The following is a 20,904-nucleotide window of genomic DNA, read 5'->3' as shown; positions in this document are numbered from 1 at the left end:
TCACATAAAGTGTTCACAAATGACAAAAAAAAGCAAATCTAGTCACCATCACCAGGTCAGGAAGGGTAGCGTCCTGTGGTGTATTTGAAGGGGTCCATCAATTGCCATTTCAAGCATTAAATCTGATGTAAAGAAGGTCATTTATAAAACCGAATAAAATTGTTTAGTAGGGATGTTAAAAAGATTCTATTTGATCACTTTATTTAAAAACATAATATTTTCCCTAATTAAAAAAATGTGTATATATATATATATATATATATATATTTTTTTTTTTTTTTTTTTTTTTTTTTTCACTAGGCCTCTACAGATGCTCAGAATCCCTGGCAGGACCTCTGTGGGCCCTACATGCCTGCATGCCAAAGGCTGGTCCTGGGTCTCAGGCACCCACAGCCGGGTGATGCAGACCTGCCCTGGGTCAGCAGTCCCTGAGGCAGTCAGAACAGAGTGTGTCCCAGTAGGGGCGGATCAGTGTTTACAAGATTCTTCTCAAGGCTTGGCTGATGTAACAGCCATCCTTAGGGGAGTGACGACTGTACTTGTTTTTACCCTCTTGTTAAAAAGGCTGATTTATTTCTTTATTTTCAAGCTTCTTTTTCTTTTCTTTCTTGTGTTTCACAGAAAAAGCCAGAGCCCCCGAAGTGGCGCTGGTGTCTTACCACCAGGAGAGCCACGAGTTTGTCTCCCTTGCTTGTTCTTTTTTTCGGTTTGCTTATTTGTTTTTAGTACGTTTTGGAAACATTTCTTTTCAGTGAGTGAAATTCAGCTTCCCCTTCCCCGCTCTCCCTGCGGGCGCCTCCCTCACCCAGACCTCGAGACCACTGGGTGCCACCCACAGCCTTGGGGGCGCGTAGGTGTCATCCGGAGGCGCTCGGCTCCCCTCACCCCCAGTCTGTCCCCCGCCGCGAGCGGCTCCAGTCTGGGCACTTCTGGGGGACGAGAAAGGAACCGCCAGAACGGTACTGAAACTTTTCCCGGTGCCGTTCTCCGGGGACCACAGGGTCCTTGGGCTCCCTGGGAGCGGGCGGCAAAGTCAGAGTTGATCCGAGGGTCCACTCCTCGTCCCGGAAGGCGCTCAGCTCCCGGTCTGGAGCCCCAGGTAGTGGAGAACAGGTCGAGGTCACACACCTGTGGCCTCTGGTCTGTGGCCAGGCGGGCGGTCCCCGAGCCCCAGCGCCTCCTTAAAGCCGCGGCTCCGCCCCGCCCGCCGCCCTCCCCCTCCCCCGCCCATGTTCCACCCAACCGCCGGGTCCCCGCCGTCTTGGCGAAGTGTCGCAGAGTCGCGAGTCGGCGAGGAGCGCGCTGTCAGCCCAGTCCCCGCGTCCCCGGATCCACCGCGGCCATGGCCAGCGAGGAGCTGGCGAGCAAGCTGCAGCGGCGAATGCATTGGGAGGAGGTGGACGGCGGACTCCAGCCTGCGCCCCGAGCCGCCTCAGTCCCCGAGCCCCAACCGCAGCCCTCCGCCTGGGCGCCCACCGCCAGAGCCGACGCCGAGCTGAGCGCTCAGCTGAACCGACGGCTGGACATCAACGAGGGCGCGGCGCGGCCCCGCCGCTGCAAGGTCTTCCACCCTTACTCCGAGTTCCCGGAGTTCAGCCGCCGTCTCATCAAGGACCTGGAGAGCATGTTCAAACTGTAAGCTCCCCTCCGCGTCCTGCGCCGTGCGCCCCCGGGGACCCTGAGCCCGGGGTGGGGAGGGGGAGGTGGTGGTGGGTTGATCTTTCTGGCTGGGAGTCCCGGACCCCGCTTGGGGGGGGGGGTGGGACACAGGGTGGGATAGTGCAGGGGTTCCAGGGGTGTCTTTAGCATTTAACCCAACGCCCCCCAGATCCAGCGCGCCCCGACCGATCCCGGCGCGGTGGGGGGGGGGGGATCCAGCGGGGCTGGGACACCGAGAGCAGGAGCCGCCGTTCTCCGTGACCCAGGTCAGAAGTTCCCCTCGGGCAGCCGAGCCCGAGTCCGGGGCTCCCGGGTCCGGACGGCGGGTCCCGCCCCCTCTGCGGGCCGGCTCCGAGATTTGCCCAGGGCGCAACTTCTAGGAAACGGAGACGCGCCGCGCCTCACCTGCCAACTTTAACTTTATCTCCCGAGGGAGAAATTAGCCTCGTTGTCCTTTATCTTTTAAAACAAAGGAGGAAAGTTATCCTTGGCTGCCGCGCGGGGTTTGATGTACCAACAGAGACTGAGAACGGGGAGTTTGTTAAACTCTTCACGAAAGATCAGGACGTTCCTGGAACGAGCACGTTCAGGGAGCCTCTTGGGAGCGTCGCCTTGGCTGTTTTCCCCCTTCTTGCCTCTTGGGCAGGAGGCGCCCTTCCGGAACCGGACAAGGCAGGTGGCAGCTGGTCCGGCGGGGGCTCATTCCGGCCCTGCCGTGTCAACCCCATCGGGCGGTGGAGGCAGCGTAGAGAGACCCCCGGTAGTCGGCCTCGTAGCTTGGCAGCTCCCTGGGCCTCAGTTTCTTCATCTGGAGAGTGGGGGAAGTAATCGTCCCTGCCTTTTAAGGCCATAAAGTATTTTGCACACCGTAAGCTCCTAACTGAGCTATTAATATTAGTTCCAGAATTGGGCCAAGACCGGAAAAATGCCTGGGGGAGCGGAGGCCGCCGGCCAGGTCATGCTTGGGGCGGTTTAAAATGCGCTTGGAATGTGTTTGTCCTCCCGCGTGGAGGTTCTATTTAAAGGCGCTCTGGCCGGCGCTGTGTGGCGGGAGCCTGGGCCCCTTCCTGAGGCTGGGCTGTTGTCCAGCCCCAGCCCCTGCGCGGAGGTCAGCAGAGGCTGGTACCCGGAGCCTCCGCATCTTCTCCGCTTCCCTGACACCCTGAGTTCCGCGTCCCTGGCTTCCAGGCACTGATCTCTGGTGTTAACACCCGATAGGTATAATTTGGGCCATTAAGGAAGGCTGAGTTGAGGCAAAAGAATGCACTGGGGCAGAGACAGAAAAGTGAATGGTGCGTCACAGCCCCTTTGATTTATTTGGGGTTATGCATTTCCTGGCATTCTGCTCCCTTTCTGGCTGCTCCCAGGTCCCAGCACTTCCTCCCAGTCCAGCTGGCTTCAGAGGGCACATCTTGGGGACCTTCTTCTTCCAATCACTGTGGGGTGATTCAGATTTCTTTCATTTATTTTTATTACTATTATTTTTTTCTGCAGAACAATCTTTGAAAGGATGTTTGTTTGTTTGTTTGTTGGCTGCCTAAGAGTAATAAAGGGAGTCCACACAATCAGAGGGGCTTGGGAGACCAAGCAAGGTGGCGTTGGCGAGGAAACAGATACCGGAAGAGGGTCAAGCTAAAGGGAAGCCAGTGTGTGGTCTGGGGTCCCACAGAGCTGGCAGTCCAGCCTGAGCACAAGACTTCTTCCTCCAGAGCTACTGTGTCAGTCACAAGTCTAGGTTGGGTTTTCTGTCACTTGCAACCAAAATTGGCATAAACAAGAAAGGGATTAATGGGTTCATAAACCTAAAAAAGGACTGGTGTCAGGTATGGCTGGATCAGGGAGCTCAAATGATGTCATCAGAGCTTAATTTCTTTTTCTTAAGCCAGCTTCCTCTCTGTGTTGTCCCCATTCTCAGGTGGCTTATCCCTGGTGGCGGCAGTGTGGCCACAGCAACTCCAGCAAGTCCAGTGGGAAGAGTAACCACAGCAAAGACCTTACTGTGTGTGTGTCTTTTGTAGCTTTACTATTGCTTCTTATTGGCTCTGAACCAATTGCTGTGGCCAGAGCAGCCCGTTGCTCTGGTTGGCCAGGCCTGAGCCACGTGTCCTACCCCTGCGGAGACTAGCAGGGGGACTGGCAGTGGGGCTCTTGCTGAGGAGGGGGGATTTGCGCTGCTCACTGTGAAGGTCCTTCACAGCTCCATCCCGGACCTGACTGTGGGCAGACTCAGCCCTTCAGCCTCCAGTGTCCTTGGCATCTGAGGCACGAGTAATTACAAAGAAACCTTCCTGGGGATTTCCCCCCATGTCCTAGAAGGCAGGGGAGGCAAGACTGCTCCAGTTAGAGTCGGCCAAGTGGTGGCTGGAGACACCAGTGTGGCAGGAGGAGCCTCACAGGCATAGGGTCAGACAGGGCCTAGGACCTGTGACCCTGGGCAAGCTACATGGTCCCTCGAAGCCTTAGTTTCTTGCTGGTAAGAGTACCACCTTCCCATGAAGGCCAGGTAGCTGCTGTGACTGCCAGGGACAGGGGCCACTCGGGGCATGATATTTCCCCCAACAGTGGTTTGGAAAGGCACCCCCCACCCCTTAAACCTAGTATCAAGACCCAATTATCTTGGGACTTCCCTGGTGGGCCAGTGGTTGAGATGCTGCGCTTCCACTGCAGGGGACACAGGTTCCATCCCTGGTCAGGGAACTAAGGTCCCACATGCTATACAATGCGGCCAAAAAAAAAAGAGACCCAATTATCCATCATGAGTTTGAGGAAGGTGGGGCTATAGTCCCCTCATTCCAGGGTCATTAGCTGTGATCAAGGGCAAGTTGCTTAACCACTTCTGTCTTTTCATCTGTAAAACGGGGGCAACCCTTTCTTTCAAGGGTTTGGTGAGAACTGAGTGAGAGGAGGGGATGGCCAGTGCCAAGTCAGCATGTGACGTGGAACAGGGGCCTTTTGCTGAAGGCTGTCCCCCCTCCACCTTGGCTCCAGGCTTATGTCCATGTTTAGAACGCTTCCCGCCCTGCTGTGCCTTCAGGCTGCCCTGCTACCCACACCCGGTCCCCCCCTGAGCTTCCAGACTCAGCCTCCTCCAGCTGAGCCCGAGGGGGTTCCCCTCAGGTGTTTCCACCCAGTTTCCTCACCTGGGAGGCAGCTGAAACTTTGCTCTCCCCACCCCACCAGGGTCAGGGACTCCCCAGTCTGGGAGATTTTGTCACTTGGACATCTCTGACACAGCTCCGGTTTTAGTCCTCATCCATCCTCGGTGCTTGGCACGTGGCGGTGACTCTAGTTGATGGACAAACCCCTCATCTCGTGGAGGGCCCCTTATGGTTGCTAAGTCAGGCCAGCCCCCCTGCTACCCCCGGTCTCTCTGCCATCCTGCTACCCTGAGCTCCCTCCAGGCGGCCAGCTGGCTCCAGGACCCTCTCTGCCGATCTCGCTAGCCCTGGGGGCTGCCTGCACCCACTGCCCTTGCTCAGGCTGCGGTAGGCTGTGGGCCCACTCCTACCTGGGAAGGCTGCTGTGGGGCTTGGGATTTAGGGATTTGCCACCCGTTGACCTGGCAGTACCACCTGTCCTGTAGCTGGCCCTCCGCAGCTGATGAGCTGATGAGGTCCCAGCTTTGCTCACAGCCCAGCCCAGCTTTTCTGCTGGCCCTCTTTCATATTTTCCTGTTCCTGCTGTCCTACTTGACTTTTTTAAAAAAATGGCATGACTTGGGCTTCCCTGGTGGCGCAGTGGTTGAGAGTCCGCCTGCCGATGCAGGGGACACGGGTTCGTGCCCCGGTCTGGGAAGATCCCACATGCCGTAGAGCAGTTGGGCCCATGAGCCATGGCCATTGAGCCTGCGCGTCCGGAGCCTGTGCTCCGCAACGGGAGAGGCCACAACAGTGAGAGGCCCACATACTGCAAAAAAACAAAACAAAACAAAACAAAACAAAAAATGGCATGACTTAAAAAAAAAAAACAAAAAACCCAAAACTACATCTGGGTAGGTCCTCTTGAAAGCCTAATTTTTGCTCACATCCCCGTCCCCATGCGCACTCTTGCATCGACACTTTTCTGCACATGCTTTGGCCACTCTCTGGGCTGGGCAAGCGCATCCCTTTGTGGTGCCTCTTCTTCCTGGAGAAGCCCTGGGCATGCCCACCCGTCCCCGACTCGTCTCCCTGCCCTGTGGGTATGTCACTCCGCCATCACCCTGTCCAGTCAGCAGCTGCTCGTTGCCACACATCTGACCCCAACTGAAATGTGTCTTTTTCTTTTTCCTTTGGTTTTTATGCATAAATTTTAAAAAAATTATGTGAAAAATCTCAACTTGTTTTTCATGCTTTCCACATTCTATCCATTGCAGAAGCAGTGTTGTGCGGCTGTTAAGAGCGTGAACTTGGACCCGGGTTTCCTGGGTTCAGACCCCAACTCTACCACTTGCTACATGGAAGGTTACTTTGGGCAGGTTACTACTGAAAAGCTCTGTGCCTCAGTTTCCCCTTATGTCAAGTGGGGATAGAAAAGTACCTGCCTTGTGAGTTTACTGTGGGGATTAAATAAATTCATGTATATGAAGCAGTTAGCTCAATGCTTGGCCCATGGTGAGGCCAGTAAGTTTCAGCACTAATTTTCACAGCCATAATTTTGGTGGATGTGCAAATTGTGTGTTGTCCTTTTTGTTAAATAATTTACAAACACTTTGCAATGTCTGGTTTCTCCTTTGAAGTTGATTTCACCTGCAGCTTGAGCTGTGGAGTGGGGACATGGCCGCTTCGTGGGTAATTGGTCCCCCTGGGACTACCCCCAGGGCTCTGTTGAGGGGACTTATTCGTTCTACTTCTGGGTGAGTGGATGAGTGTCCTAGGGCTGCTGTAACAAGGACCACAAGCTGGTGGATTACAACAAGAGAAATGTATTCTCTTCCCGTTCTGGAGGCTGGAATCTGAAATCAAGGTGTTAGAAGGTCCATGCTCGCTCCAAAGCCTCTAGGGAAGAACCCTTCCATACCTCTTCTAGCTTCTGATGGTTGCCAGCAATTCTTGGCATCCCTGGCTTACAGACGCATCACCCTGTCTTGATAGTCACATGGTGTTCTCCCTGTGTGTGTGTGTCTTCACGTGGCCTTCTTGTAAAGACACTAGTCCTTGGATTTAGGGCCCACCCTAATCCAGTATGACTTCTTTTTTTTGGCCACGCTGCGTGGCTTGCAGGATCTTAGTTCCCTGACCAGGGATTGAACCCGGGCCACGGCAGTGAAAATGCTGAGTCCTGACCACTAGACCGCCAGGGAATTCCACAGAATGACATCATTTTAATTCAATTTATTATATCTCAAAGATCTTATTTCCAAATAGGTCACATTCTGAAGTTCTAGATAGCTGTGAATTTTTTTGGGGGGGGGGACCCTCTTCAACCCATTACTGCCCCTGGGCAGAGGTGCTCTGTCTATGTGCATCATGACATGTCAGAGTCTTAACCACTTTAGATTGTTTAGGTGATTTAGGAGGTCTGAGATGTAACCAAAGCCAGAATGATTCCTACCCTCAACAGAAGGGGGGATCAGTCTTCGCAAAGCCTAACCCTATTTCAAATGGAGTTGCCATCTAACTACAAAAAAACAATACCAATAGAAAACCCCCAACTTGTGCCAGGAGTGCACTTACTTTCAGCAAGAATTTCGCTTTTAATCCGTTTCTAGATCCAGATTCTGATGTCGCCTTAGAGTTCACTCAGAACCTGACTTGACCGGAACAAAGTACGCCTGTTCTTTTTGTCCGGGGCTATATAGATTCATGCAGACACTGCAGAACGTGCTTTGATCTTTTAAAGTTGATTTTCCTATTTAAAAGTATTTCACTTAGGGATCTCTTACATTTTCAAGGTTTAAAAAACCCTGGATCCTTTCCAGCCTGTGAACACATCAGCTTCTTGGGGCGGGGGTCATTTATTTGCCTTTGTATTGTTGGGACCTACTACAAATGAGCCTGGTGTGTTGTAGAAGAGAGAGAATTTTCTAATGAGTGTGGGAAGCCAGAGGCGTCACCAGCCCCGCCAGAGAAAGTTCCCTCTCCGTTTCCAAGAGTGTTACTGGATAGGCTGGGCCAAGAGAATAGTGGCCTGATTTTAAACGAAGAGTGAGACGGCCCCGAAGAAACTGACTCTACAGTGTGTGTCCAGGGCTGTAATACGAGCTGGTGGAGCGGTGAAGGTTAGACAGGAAATTTTAATTACCTTGGGCTTATCCAGAGGCCCCTTTCAAAGGGAGGTAATGAGGGCAGCCACTTAAGGGTGGACCCAAATACAGCATCTTAAAATGCAGCTGTGATGTTCTTGCAGCATACTAAAAGCTTGTGTTTCAATGCCCCAGAGAGAGGGTGGGGAGAGGAGCCTTTGGCTGTGGGAAAGTTGTCTTTTTATCAGAATCGGAAATGATGACATCATGGACGCCCTGCCAGGACGTGACTCCCCATCACTGCTGAACCCCGAAAAGGCAGGGCTGCCCCGGAACTCTTCATTTCTCATCTCCCCCACCCCCAGTTTCTTTTTCTCCTCCCTAGACTTTTCTCTAAGGGAGGGAGGAAGGGGTGTGGACTTGGGGGGCTGGGAATTTGCCAAAGGGGTGAAGGGAGCCCCGTTAAGGAGGTTTACTGGGGAGGTGGATCTTTATCTGTATCTTTTGAGCGAATTGCCTTATACACAGGGAAAGGTGGATGGAAATAACTGGAAGTTAGTTAAGTGATTTTTTCCCCCTTAGAGAAGGGCGAGGGCTTCTGACTCTCCTGATTGTGTCTTTAGTGCACGGTGATCCACCTTAGAGTCGAATTTCCCTCACCTGCACTGGATTTTGCACATTTGACTGTTCTGCTTGAAGGTGGGGCAGGAGAACCCAGGGCTTGTCTGAATTCCTGGCGGGCAGTCAGCCAGAACCCAGGCCGGCTTCTGCTTGGGGCCTTGGTCTCCGGCAGAAAGATGCTGTAACCGGTAACTATTTCTTAGAGAGGTTTAAGCACTGGTTTTCTTTGCCCAGAGTGTGATGTCCGGGGAGCTGGAAGGAGGTGCCACTGTTTCTGGCACTTTTATCTTTGCGGAGAGTTTCCTTTCTCCTCATTCCTTGTTTCTCACCTCCTTTCTCTGGGAAGCCTCCTCCACCCTCCTTATTACAGAGCATCACATTTTGTGAGAATTCGAGTGACTTATTAAAATCTTACATAACGCCAAAAAAAAAAAAAGTTCTTTTTCCTTTCTCTCTTGCAAAATTAGTTAAGTGCCTAGTTTCAAAGCATTAAGGTCCAGGGGACTCTAACTTTATTTATACTCTTAGCCCTGTGATACCTCCCCACCCACCAGACTAACTAGTAAATAGAAATACCATCTTCCATTGAATTTGGGGGGCTTGGTGGACACGGGCTACATCATGTGTGGTTTCACGGCGTGGCTGAACCAGTGATCTCTAAGGATGTGTCGAATGAATCAGGTCTCAGGCTCTGGAGCTAGTGGCTGCCAGGCCTGTCCGTGACTTGGGGAAGAGATGCTCAGTGTAGGATCCCAGCACACACGCTAGGTTTTGCACAGCTTGCTATTATTAGCTTCCTGCTTCATGAATATCTATGTATCAGGTGCACTCTTGCAGGCTCACATTCTGCAGCCTCCCCCTGCTTCTGTGTCCCTTCAGTGTTGGTGATTGAAGGGCTCCCCTGGTCCTAAATGCTAGATGGTCCTTGGAAGGCCTACATACAGGGATATCTGAGTTGTTGGAGCGTGGACTGTGCCATCCTGCAGGATGAAACTCTACCTGTGCTCTATGGCCTGCCAAGACACAGACCCAAGTCCCGCACTGAATCCTTCTTTGGTTCCAAGGCTGCACGGACCTTCTGTGATCCCTTTCCCAGTGCTCCCACCCCTGGGCTCCCATGGCCAGCACTGTCTGTACATTTGCTAATGTCTGCTCCTATGATACCAAAATGATGTTAATGATTAGCCTCTTTCTCACCTGCTGTCTATGAGCTATTCATTCATTCATTTTTTTCATTCATTCATTCAGTTTTTTCATTCATTCAGTGAAGCACATGCCAGGTACTGGTAATATACAGATTGATCTGGAGGGGTTTCTGCCCTCGAGAAGCTCTATGAACTCTGAACAATGGGCTGGATTTAACATGATGCTGCTTGACAGGGAAGGATGCACATCCTGGAAAAGCCATCCACCACCCATGTATAAGAAACCCCGGGTAGCCTAGCAGACACTGTGAAGCTGCTGCATTCAGGGCAGGGGGTCGTGGTCTTTCTGGACAAAGCCAGGGAGGAGCAGCCAGCCAGGACTGGGAAGGGGTTCAGGCCCTCGATGGATCAAAGGCCTTGGGGCCGAGGCTCTTGGAGCCAGAGGATGGGGGCTGAGAGTTTGAAGTCTGGTGGGGATCTGCTCGACCTCAGGGGGCAGAAGGTGGGTAATGAGGGTTCAGTGAAAGGACGCCACGGCCTTGGCTCAGCGCAGAGAAGAAAGAACTTTCTCGTGGTTGGAGTTGTTGAGAAATAAAAAGAGTAGTCTCAAAGGTGGTAAGCCCCTTTCTCTGGAGTTCCATTGGAAGGTGTGGTCTGTCTTCGTGGAGTGAGAGTTTTGCAGCAGGGAAGGGTTGGGAGGCTCTTGGAAGGCTGGGGGATAGGCTGTACGACGACGGTCAAAGTTCCTTCTGGGCCAGGGTTGGGCCAGCTTGGTCCGTAAAGGGCCAGGTAGTAAATCTATTTTGGCCTTGTGGGCCCTAGGGTCTCTGTTGCCACTGCTCAACTCTGCCACTGTGACCGAAAGTAGCTGCAGACAATACATCAAGGAACCTAAACTAACTGGCATGGCTGTGTCCAGATAAACTCGGTGAGCAGAATTTGCCTGCAGGCTATAGTTTGCCGGCCCCTATTCTAGGCAACTGCTTTGGAATCTTCTGAATCCTGAGCCCTGTGAGTTGTCGGTGGTCTTGCTCGTCCCTTTCCTCACTTCTCGGCCTCTCTCCCTGTCAGTGGCCTGTGGTTTCACTGGTTGGGGCAGACCTGGAGCCCCCAGGGGAAAAAGAGGCAGAAGCAGAAGTGGACGGCAGAGTGATCCCAGAGCTCTAGGACCCCAGAGCTGCTTCTGGAAGATTATTGCTGGAGTAGGAGCAATATGTGTATCTGCTTCTCCTGCCACCTAAGAGGGCCGGGCAGCTGGTGCCTTGCAGCTGGGATCCCTGGGTGACATTCTGCACCCTGGAAGGGCTGCCTTGGTGTTACTTCCTCTGAGAGGTGGTCCAAGGTGTGTTTGAGCCGGGCTGTGGTCAGGAAGGGCTTAGAGACTTCCCTGGCGGTCCAGTGGTTAGGACTCTGTGCTTCCATTACAGACGGCACGGGATCGATCCTTGGCCTGGGAACTAAGCTTCGTGGTGCGGCCAAAACAACAACAACAACAACAACAACAAAAAAAAAACCCACAAAGAACAAAAGCCCTCCAGATGTAAAGGAAAACGAAAACTAACTTGGTTGCACAGAGACCTTGGCCTTGGGTGGCTGCCTCCTTGAGCCCCGTGGTTAAAGCAGGTGTTCTTCATCTCAAGTCTTTGGACCACCCCCCCTTCTCCCTAGGCCCCCTTCCAACCTCCCTTATTCCCTCTATCATCATGAGTTGAGTGCCTCTGATTCCCTCTCCTTTTAGAAGGGTCTCCAGGTGGAGAGGCGGGAGTGCACGTGGCCAGCGCCATCTTTGGTGCGTGTCACCTGCACTGATGGCTCTCGTTCCTTTCAGTGCCTGCTTGATGTTCTGCTGCTAACGGCCCTTCTCTCAGTGTGGAGCCCTTTGTACAAGTCGTGGGTGGGTAGGTGTGTGTGTTGGAGGGTGTCCAGGCCTGGTTTTATTTTCTTTCAGTCTCCGCCTAGCTGCCCCCCGTGTTGCTGAGTGAAGGTAAATTCTTTGATTTTGGAGGTGAGGACTGGGTGGTCTGTCTCCGCACAAGGCTGCCTCTGGCTGACACTATGTCCTTAGCAGTCTGCCAGCTCAGATCGGGTTCGCAGGAAGTAGAAGGATGTCGTTCAGGACTTATAAACGGTCACATGCCTGAGGCCGGCCCTGCTGCCCTTTCCTGGTCAGAATGGCAAGGGACCCCAGGGCTGCAGTTGATCCTAGCCTTGGGATTAGGCAGCTCCCAGGGACCCCCAGCCCCGCCTGGCAATTCTCACTGAACACTCTGCCTGGGACCATGGTCCCCGGTCATCAGCCCTCTACCAACAAGATCTGGCTGCTGACAGGCTCAGCTCTGCGCCCGCAGGGACATGGTGAGCTCTGTCACAGCCTTGGAGAGGTGCTGGCCGCTGATCCTGTGCAGCTCTGTCCATCTTGGCCTCAGTGACAGGGTCTCTGTCCCCTCCCTAAATGGTTCATACTCCCCCCACCCTTTCCTACAAGGGCCAACTTCATTGAGCACAGCCACTGCTAACAGCACTGCTTACAGAGCACCTACTGTGTGCAGGCACTGTTCTTGGCATTTACACCTCGTAAGCGCTATGAGATGGGTGCTTATATCATCCCTCATTTTACAGATGGGGACCGTGGGACGAAGTTCAGACTCTTCACGCTGACCCTCAAGGCCGGTCACAGCTGGCTACTGCATTCTTCTCTCTCGCTGGTTGCCCCAGCCTGACCCCATTCTTGCTGGGCTGTTGCCCCTCCACCGTCTCTCTCCCATAACCCCCAATTTCCAATCTGTCCATTATTGTTGATTCTTAGGAGGTTCCCCTCTCCCTCCTCCCAGGTGTTTGCCCTGGGAGAGCAGGGTCCGCTCTTTAAGGTTGATTGTGGCTGACTTCTTTCTTCCTTCAGTCCCCAGGGCTGGACCCAGGGCCACAGGCAAGACAGGGGATCCTTGACCTCTGTAGAGGGGCCTGAGCTCTGCTTCTGGAGCTGCCCTGAGGCCCTAATTACGGCTCCAGCGGAGCTTCCCAGCTCCCAGGGCTGTCAGGAATAGGAGCCTTCGGTGGGGTTGTGTAGTCCCCTCCGGCAGTGCCAACAACCACGTGACACAGGGCACATGCCTGTAAGTGAGATGCGGAAAAAGGAAAGTGACCATCTTCTCAGGTTGTCCCCAAGATCGCGTGACCACTTGGTGTGCAGTCGCAGCCTTAACTAGGTCACTCCAGGTCCAGCCCCAGGTTCTTTCCACTGAGGGAGCTGCAGGTCCAGGCCCCTAGCAGGGCTGCTGGATTTAAGGTGGTGCCAGCCCAGAGGAAGGACACTGGAAAGGGGCCACCGGCAGGGAAGCTGTGGGTGGAGGCTGTGGTGGAGGCTCTGAAGACCCAGAGGCTGGCAGCCCAGGTGCTTTCCCTTTCCATGTGGAGGCACGGCTGAGTCCCCCCACAGTCCACTTCCACTGGGCCTGTAGCCCCTGACCTCCCCCTCCCTCAGGGCCTCCCCCTGGCCATTTCCTTCCCTGACTCCTGGGCTTGGGAGTCGAGGGAGTGTGGGTCACTACCGGGGCTACACCAGGCCTGACTGGGTCTGGGGGTGGAAACCCCGGGTTGTTTGGGGGCACCCGTCCCCTGAGATCCACAGGGCTCCTGGGGATTCCCAGGCAAACTAGGTTTCCAGAGCCACCTCTGGCCCAGTTTCCCAGCCCGTCAGGCCTTTTCTAGGAGGTGTGGGGAGACAAGGGGAGACACCCCATTACTACAGCAAAGAACCACCATTGCTCATTTCGACACCCCTGATCAGAAGAGCCGTTGTGGCCTCCCCATCGCCTCCATCAGGGTGTGCGCAGGGCGGGCGTCCCCTGGGATGCCCTTCTCCCCCTCCTTCCTGGATGGATAGCCGGTAACTCTGAATTCCCAGATCCACTTGCTCCATTCCCTGTTCCCAAGTGAGTCCCCAGCTGCCTGTACTTATCCAAACCCAGCAAAGGTGCCCCGATTTCAAAAGGACCAAGGGGAGACCCCAGGATTAGGGTACTTCTCTTAATGAGCCAAAACTAAAAAAGTGAGCCCTTACTGATGAGCTTACGGATAAGCTGAGAGTTTATCTGTCTTCCTGTAATCTTGGCAGCAACTGGACAGAGCCCAGAGAGTAACTCGCCCCAGGACACACAGCACAGGATCACAGGACACACAGGTCACCGGGGCCTTGAACCAGGGCAGTCTGACCCCAGGAGCACACTGCCAGCCCCTGCTGCCTTCCACCTTCCTCAGGAGGAGTCCAGCAAGGCTCCAATAGACCAAATTGTTCCCTGCTACATTTGCCAGGTCAAAAGCTTTCCAAGGCTTGTCCTTCTCTACCTGGTCACTCGTGGGTTCTTGGCATCTGTGCCCTCAGTGTGGCTGAAGCACTTAGCACTCCTGGCCTATTAACTGGTTGCCACTGGCACGTTCCTTTGCAGGGTGGTCGCGGGGGCTGGCTTGCTTTGTTTCCACGCTGGGCTGCTGGCATCAGTGGGAGAATCTGCGTGGAGCTGAAACCTCCCAATCTGAGGTCTTTTCCACGACTGGGCTACGGCAGCCAGTCTGAGAGCACGAGGCTGGGGGAGCTTGGTGCACCCTCTGTTCTCTCTCCTTCTGAATCCGTGTGGGAGTCCCTGGCAGGTGCAGTGCACTCCCGCTGCAGGCATCTGGGACAAAGAGGATGTCCCTGCTCGTCTCAAAAGCCTGGGTAGCAGCTGCCTGACTCTGCATCCCCTCTGCTGTCTTGCGGGGCCCTGAGCACACAGTGGGTGCCCTGTAGGGGTGGGGATGGCCCCTCAGCTCCGCCCTGCCACCTTCCCTTTCTTTATGAACTTCCAGACACCATGTACAGAACTATAGGAGGCTGTGGTTGGGGAGACCCAGCTGGTCTCCTGCAGCCTGTAAAGATGTTGGCCTCTTACCAGAAAAAGAAGGATATTTCCCAGGAGCGAGTCCCCGCAGCACTGGCTGTGCACAGGACAGGTGAAGCTGGCGCTCACCTGCACCCAGGGCCACTCCCAGCTCACCTTCTCTCTCCCTGCATCTCTCCACAGTGAGGACTACTGCATGCCCCCCAAATGCTCACTCCACTCTCCCCCCTACTGACCCCCTAAATCCATCCTGCACATCGAGCTGAGGGGTCTTTCTGAGACAGCCATCTGATGTCACTTCTCTGCTTCACACTCTTTGGGGGTTGCCCCTCTTACCCGTAAGAAGACACAGCTCTCCCAGAATGCCTAGTGGGAGCTGGCCCCCTCCCCCCTTCTGGGACATCCCGGCACCTCCGGACTGCACTGGCGACGGGGGCTCCCTCCCAGGGCTCTGCATGCTCGCTCCTGTTAGAGCGAGCGCTGCCCATGCTCCGGCCTTATCACAGCTCAACTGTATGTACATCTGCCTTCCCGCTGGGACTGGTCTTTGTGCTTTTCTTCTGCTCTGGAGAGGCCCCAGGTAGATGTGAGCCAGGTGACTCAGAGAACCAGGCGTTCATCCCACAAAGGCGGCTGGGAGCAGCCTGATTGGAAATCAGACTCTGGGCTCAAGCTTTTGTACTTAATTCCTCAGAGTCCCCCCTTCCTCGGATCCTGCTTTCTCTTACTTTGCATGCAGTTGTAACACACTTGGAGATGCGGTTTCTCAGTCTGCAGCAAATCAGAAGGAAGGGAGGAGGGAGGAGGGAAGGGAGGGAGAAGGAGAGGGAGAAAGGGAGGAAAGAAAGGGCAGATAATTTGACAGCTAAGGGGGACCCACACAAAAGACAGGAAACCAGGACCTCAGAGACGGGGCAGGCAGCGAAGCACGGAGGAACAACAGTCCTGTGGGCTTGGGGGACCCTGAGGCTCATCTGGATAGGCACAGGTAGGGACACCCATGGGAGAAGCAGGAAAGCCCCAGGAAGGGCCTGCTCTGGGGATGGTCTGGCACAGTGCCCTTCTCCTACTTGAAAGAGCCTGAGCAACACGGGGAATCTTGTGAAAATGCAGGTTCTGATTCAGCAGGTCTGGGAAGGGACCTGAAATTCTGTACTTCGAATAATCGTGGATGACCGTGATGCTGCTGGTCCGGGGACCACACTTTGAGTGGCTGCCGGAGCCTGCCTGTCTGAAAAGGCAGTGCATGTTTCCCATACAAGGCCTTTCTGGAGAAAAGCCGGTGTGTTCCCATGTTCTGGGTCTCTGAGGTGGAGGCGGTTCCCCCCAACAGTAAGAGTAAGGCATTTTCTGGGGCAATCCTCCTGAGAACCCCCCTACCCCCTGGGGATCCCTGGGGAGTTTCTGATGGCTGAGTTTCAGGCAGACAAAGAATGGCCTGCTTCTTTCTTCCTTGATAGCAGGATTATTCTGGGGAGGTGAAAACCAAGAAAACCCAGGGGCTCTGCACAGTGGAGCTGAGAGCGCAAGCCATTCATGGACCAGCACTGGGCGGACATCGGAAACCAGCCCCTGAGCCCTTGCTCCTGTCTCCTTACTGTCAGGCCTTTGGTGGGGTGAGGATTAGGGGTCACCTGGGCCCCTCTGGCCAGGCCAGGGGCTTTCCCAGGTTCATAGGCACTCAGGGTGGTGGGCCCAGGGTTCAGGGATCTCAGCCCATCCTGCCTCAATCCACCCCATTCCCCTGACCAGTGATGACCCCAATCAGTTGAGTTGGGAAGCCTTTTCAAGTGAGCCCTTGGAAGACAGATGTGATGCTCTCATACAGGACAGGCGGGGCGATGAGAGTCACTCATCAAGGGCTTCCTGGAAATTCAGCCGAAGGGGCCACAGCAGCCTGTGGATTTGGGTTTCCCCCAGAATGCTAAAGATGGTAGAGGCTGTTTGAGGCCAGTGGGTGTGGGCAGCTCTTCAGAGCAGCAGCCCTGGAAGTTGTCTGCTTCCTCTTCACGGCTGCAGACAAGTCCTACTTTTAAATATAGCTCTCTCCCATTGCTTGCTTACTGGGTGCCGGGGACCAGTGCTGGCGTGTTATCTCCTGTTGGCCCCTTTACAGCTCTTCAAGGCACAGACAGCTCAGTTATAGTCAGCCTGCAGTGGGCTCGGCAGCCCATCTCTCCCAAATGAATGGCAGGTCTGGCTTTGCACCCAGGCCTGTGTCTGCAGGACCATGTGCAGTGCTGATGGAACTGGAATCTAACAGATCCTGGAGATTAGGAAGATGAAGGGAATGAGGACATTTTAAAGCAAAAACATGGAAAAAGCTCACCAATCCAGAGGAGGGTTAGAAGGAAGCCCTAGGAAACAAACAAGGATGCAGGGTCTTGGAGTTATGAGTGAGGTTTCTTGTTTTTTGATTCTTTAATATCCTGGATTGCCTTTAATAAGAAAAATCTTGGTTAAAATTTAAATTATAGAAAAAAAACTGGTACAGGGAGCTAAGATGTTGGTAGGGGGAGGAGCCAGGGGCTTAAGGGAGCCCCAGTGAGCCTGAAAGCATTTGAAAGATAGAAAGTACTGGGATGCGGGGAGAGGAGATATTTTTATGGTTTGAAACAGGGGGAGAGCGATGCAGCTTAGGCCAGCTTTGCAGGGAGAAGGAGAGCCCCAGTTGAGCCTAGGGCTGGAGCTCCCTCCCCTACTCCCCTGGGGCCTGGTCCCACCCTAGTGGGTGGCTCTGCCAGCTGAGCAGTGCAGGTGGGCCCGACCTGGGCAGGTTCTTCTAGGTGCTGCTCCCTTTCCATGGGGCTGGATTCCAAACTGCAAGGAATGTGATGGAATTTTCGTGGAGGGACTGGAAGCAAAGGAGGTTTCCAGAATGAGGAAAACAAATCCGACTGCATTCATCTCTCCCACGGGCCCAGAAGTTTGGTGTAAGGTCACCATCACAAGATGGCCTTGTCTCAGGGGGTCCTCACACTGCAGTTACTTGAGGAGAGGAGCTCTGAGCAGGTTGAGGGTGAGTGCTTTGCCCCCGGTCCAACCTTGGGGGCCTCTGCTAGGAGTCCTTACCTCCAGCTTCCTTCAAGTGCACCCACGGTGGAATGCGTTGCTGAAGTTGTCCTACAGCTTTCAGAAGGGCCTTTATCCATTTAATACCTTGCTTCCCCAGGACACCTCTCTGCCTCAGCTTTGGCTGGCTTGTCTCTGTCAACCGTCACTGGAGGGGCCACGTTGGCATCCTGTAAGGACTGACCTGCTATCAAGTCTTCCTTCCCCCAAACCTACGTCTGGTGGCTGTGTTGCCCAGCCCTGCGGTCAGGCTGTGGGCTTGGGCATCAAGTGGGGATAACCGGGGCTAACGTTACTGGGCCTAGTGACCTTCGGTTGGTTGACCTAGGTGGGTTGGTTTCTTCGTCAGCCTGACAGTGTGACGTTCCTTAAAGGCATGTTGGAGGGTTAAAGCAGATCAAATCTATTTGAAGGGCTGTGTTGGTGAGACTGTTTCTTCAAATGTTTGTGAGACATCGGTATTCTCTCGGGCAAAAATGAATAATTTTGCATATGTGGGCAGCTGGCGATACCACACTCCGAGACCAGAATCAGAATCTACACACGTACAGGACTCAGCAACATGACTCCTATTATTTCTGCCAAAGTCATCAGATATAAATTGTAAAATGTGTGAATCGCACAGTTAACTAGTGTTCTGTTCGTTGGGACATTGTGTCTGCACTCTATCCATCCCCTGGCTCCCCAGTGAGTTAAGGGGCACATAGTATAAGCTTAGTTCATGGTCATTCCTGCCTTCCCTGTTCCAACGTGAAGCCAGGCACCCGCTTGAAAGCCCCAGGTTAGTTCTGATCCACAGCAGTTGGCTTCACTGCACCCCTCAGCTTTCACGACCTGTCAAATGGGGTGACTCATTACCACCTCACAGCACTGCTGAATTAAATCAGGTGATTTAGCACAGTGCCTGGCACTTAGTAAGCACTCAATAAACAGTAAACGCAGCCGGCTGTTATGAATTCTTCATAGGACTGTCATAAAGATAAAGGGTTGGGCTTCCCTAGTGGTGCAGTGGTTGAGAGTCTGCCTGCTGATGCATTGGACGCGGGTTTGTGACCCGGTCCGGGAAGATCCCACGTGCCGCGGAGTGGCTGGGCCCGCGAGCCATGGCTGCTGGGCCTGCGCATCTGGAGCCTGTGCTCCACAACAGGAGAGGCCACAACAGTGAGAGGCCCACGTACCGGAAAAAAAAAAAAAAAAAAAGATGAAAGGGTTAGTGTATGAGACAATGTGTTGTGAACTGCAAAGCAGGCTAGTTGTAGTTATTAGGGGCTTTGAATCCCACTGTGTGCGCGGAACGCATATGGTAGTCGGATGCTTTCAGAGGAGCAGATGAAACAGTAAGTTGATGAGGGGGACCTGGGAGGTTTCTCCTGCCTGTCTTGCATATGCAGGCCCTGAAGGAAGTGGCTGTGGACAAACCCTCAGAGATGGTCACTTTAAAGAGGGAAAGATGCACTTCTGGATTACAAATCCCAGTTCCATGGGGAGGGGCGAGGACACCACTAATGTGGTCAATTTATGGTCCTCCCAGGACTTAACTATGGGCTTGGCTGGTGCTTCGGGCAGGAACAAAGGGATGCAGTCCTTGCTGAGTCCCTGGGAGTCGAGGCAGTGGCTGACTCGTGACCCATTTCTTTCCTGCCCTTCTTGCCTTGGAGACATCCCCTGTCAGTCCACACACTGGCTTTATTCCTGTGCCAAACTGGTGCTCCCGGCAGGACGCCTGGCCCTTTCTTTCTTTTTTTTCTTTTTAAAATTTATTTATTTATTTTTGGCTGCGTTGGGTCTTCGTTGCTGTGAGCGGGCTTTCTCTAGTTGTGGAGAGCGGAGGCTACTCTTTTTAAAATTTTTAAAATTTATTTATTTATTTATTTATTTATTTATTTATTGGCTGTGTTGGGTCTTCGCTGCTGCGCGCGGGCTTTCTCTAGTTGCGGCGAGCAGGGGCTACTCTTCCTTGCCGTGCGCAGGCTTTTCATTGCGGTGGCCTCTCCTGTTGTGGAGCACGGGCTCTAGGTGCACGGGCCTGAGCAGTTGTGTCGCACGGGCTCAGTAGTTGTGGCTCACGGGCTCTAGAGTGCAGACTCAGCAGCTGTGGCACACGGGCTTAGCTGCTCTGCGACATGTGGGATCTTCCCGGACCAGGGCTCGAACCCACGTCCCTGCATCAGCAGGCGGATTCTTAACCACTGCGCCACCAGGGAAGCCCGGGGGCTACTCTTGGTTGCGGTGTGTGGCCTTATTGCAGTGGCTTCTCTTGTTGCGGACCATGGGCTCTAGGCACATGGGCTTCAGTAGTTGTGGCTCGTGGGCTCAGTAGTTGTGGCTCGCGGGCTCTAGAGCACAGGCTCAGTAGTTGGGGTGCACGGGCTTAGTTGCTCCACGGCATGTGGGATCTTCCTGGACCAGGGCTCGAACCCATGTCCCCTGCGTTGGCAGGCAGATTCTTAACCACTGTGCCACCATGGAAGTCCCCTGGCCCTTTCTTCTGTCTGGGATTTGCCCACTAAGGTGGTGTGCTTTTGCTCCCAGGCACATACTCACCAAAGTGGTCAAACCAAAATTTCCTGCCTGTTGAAAGAAATTGGAATTCCTTTAACCTGTCACCCAGACTTTGCAAAGGCCCTTTCTCACATATTTGTCCTCTTTCTTAGGCCTGGAGAATGTTTCTGGCTTGAGGGCCTAAAAGAAGTTTTCCAACCCTTCTTGACTCTTCTCAGTTAGAACCCCAGAGAAATGCCAGGGATAAGATCTCCGAGCCCCTCTCTGCCATGACCCCATCTTGACTGCCGTTTGTGCTGGGGAGGCTGAGCTAGCTGTGTTCCTGCCCCTGCTGGGTGAGGACAAATTCCTGCCTTGTTCCCTGACCTTTTCTTATCTTGCCCCAATTCATCTCCTATTCCTGGGGCCCCCTCCCCTCTCTTTACCCCTGAGCTTTTCAGCTGCTCTCGTCCTCCCTTCACTTTCCTTCCTTTCTTCTCTGCGTTCAGACCCCAAACCTCTGCCTTTGCTCGGAAAGATCCACATCTTGAATGCATCCGCCTTCGTGGCTTCAGTCTCCTCTGCAAACTTCGCAGGAACATGCGCTGTGCGCTGAGCAGCAGGCAGAGGACATTCATTCACAATCTCGGCCTGGAGGGGAACATAGGGGCTGTTTAACGGGCTGCCTTCCTAAGGTAGAATTGCCTGAGGAGCGCTTCCCAAAGTGTTTTCCTTGGAACACTCGATTGCTTAGACGTGCCTCCTCCAGTGGAAGATCCCTGAACACAGAGGATTGTGTGGTTGGATGAGTCTGGGTGCTGTTTCCCTCTGGTAAGTTTCGGACACGTGACCATATGGAAGGCTCTGGAAAGTTCCACACTAAAGA

At 53.7% G+C, this 20,904-nt stretch overlaps 1 protein-coding gene across 1 annotated transcript in view; it reads left to right on the top strand.

The window, feature by feature from the left end:
* Positions 1-1,261: 1,261 nt before the first annotated feature.
* The window catches only part of EFHD1 (EF-hand domain family member D1), a 40,419-nt gene continuing 20,776 nt past the window's right edge, over positions 1,262-20,904 (top strand). Inside the window, exon 1 of the mRNA XM_060106495.1 lies at positions 1,262-1,635. Within this exon, the coding sequence (XP_059962478.1) occupies positions 1,343-1,635 (293 nt within the window). The 5' untranslated portion in view covers positions 1,262-1,342. The remainder of the gene's footprint in view (positions 1,636-20,904) is intronic.

The sequence above is a fragment of the Mesoplodon densirostris genome, chromosome 8 (assembly GCF_025265405.1).
Source record: "Mesoplodon densirostris isolate mMesDen1 chromosome 8, mMesDen1 primary haplotype, whole genome shotgun sequence".
Classification (NCBI taxonomy): domain Eukaryota; kingdom Metazoa; phylum Chordata; class Mammalia; order Artiodactyla; family Ziphiidae; genus Mesoplodon; species Mesoplodon densirostris.
The sequence above is the reverse complement of the archived record's forward strand: the minus strand, read 5'-3'. Positions and strand labels throughout refer to the sequence as shown.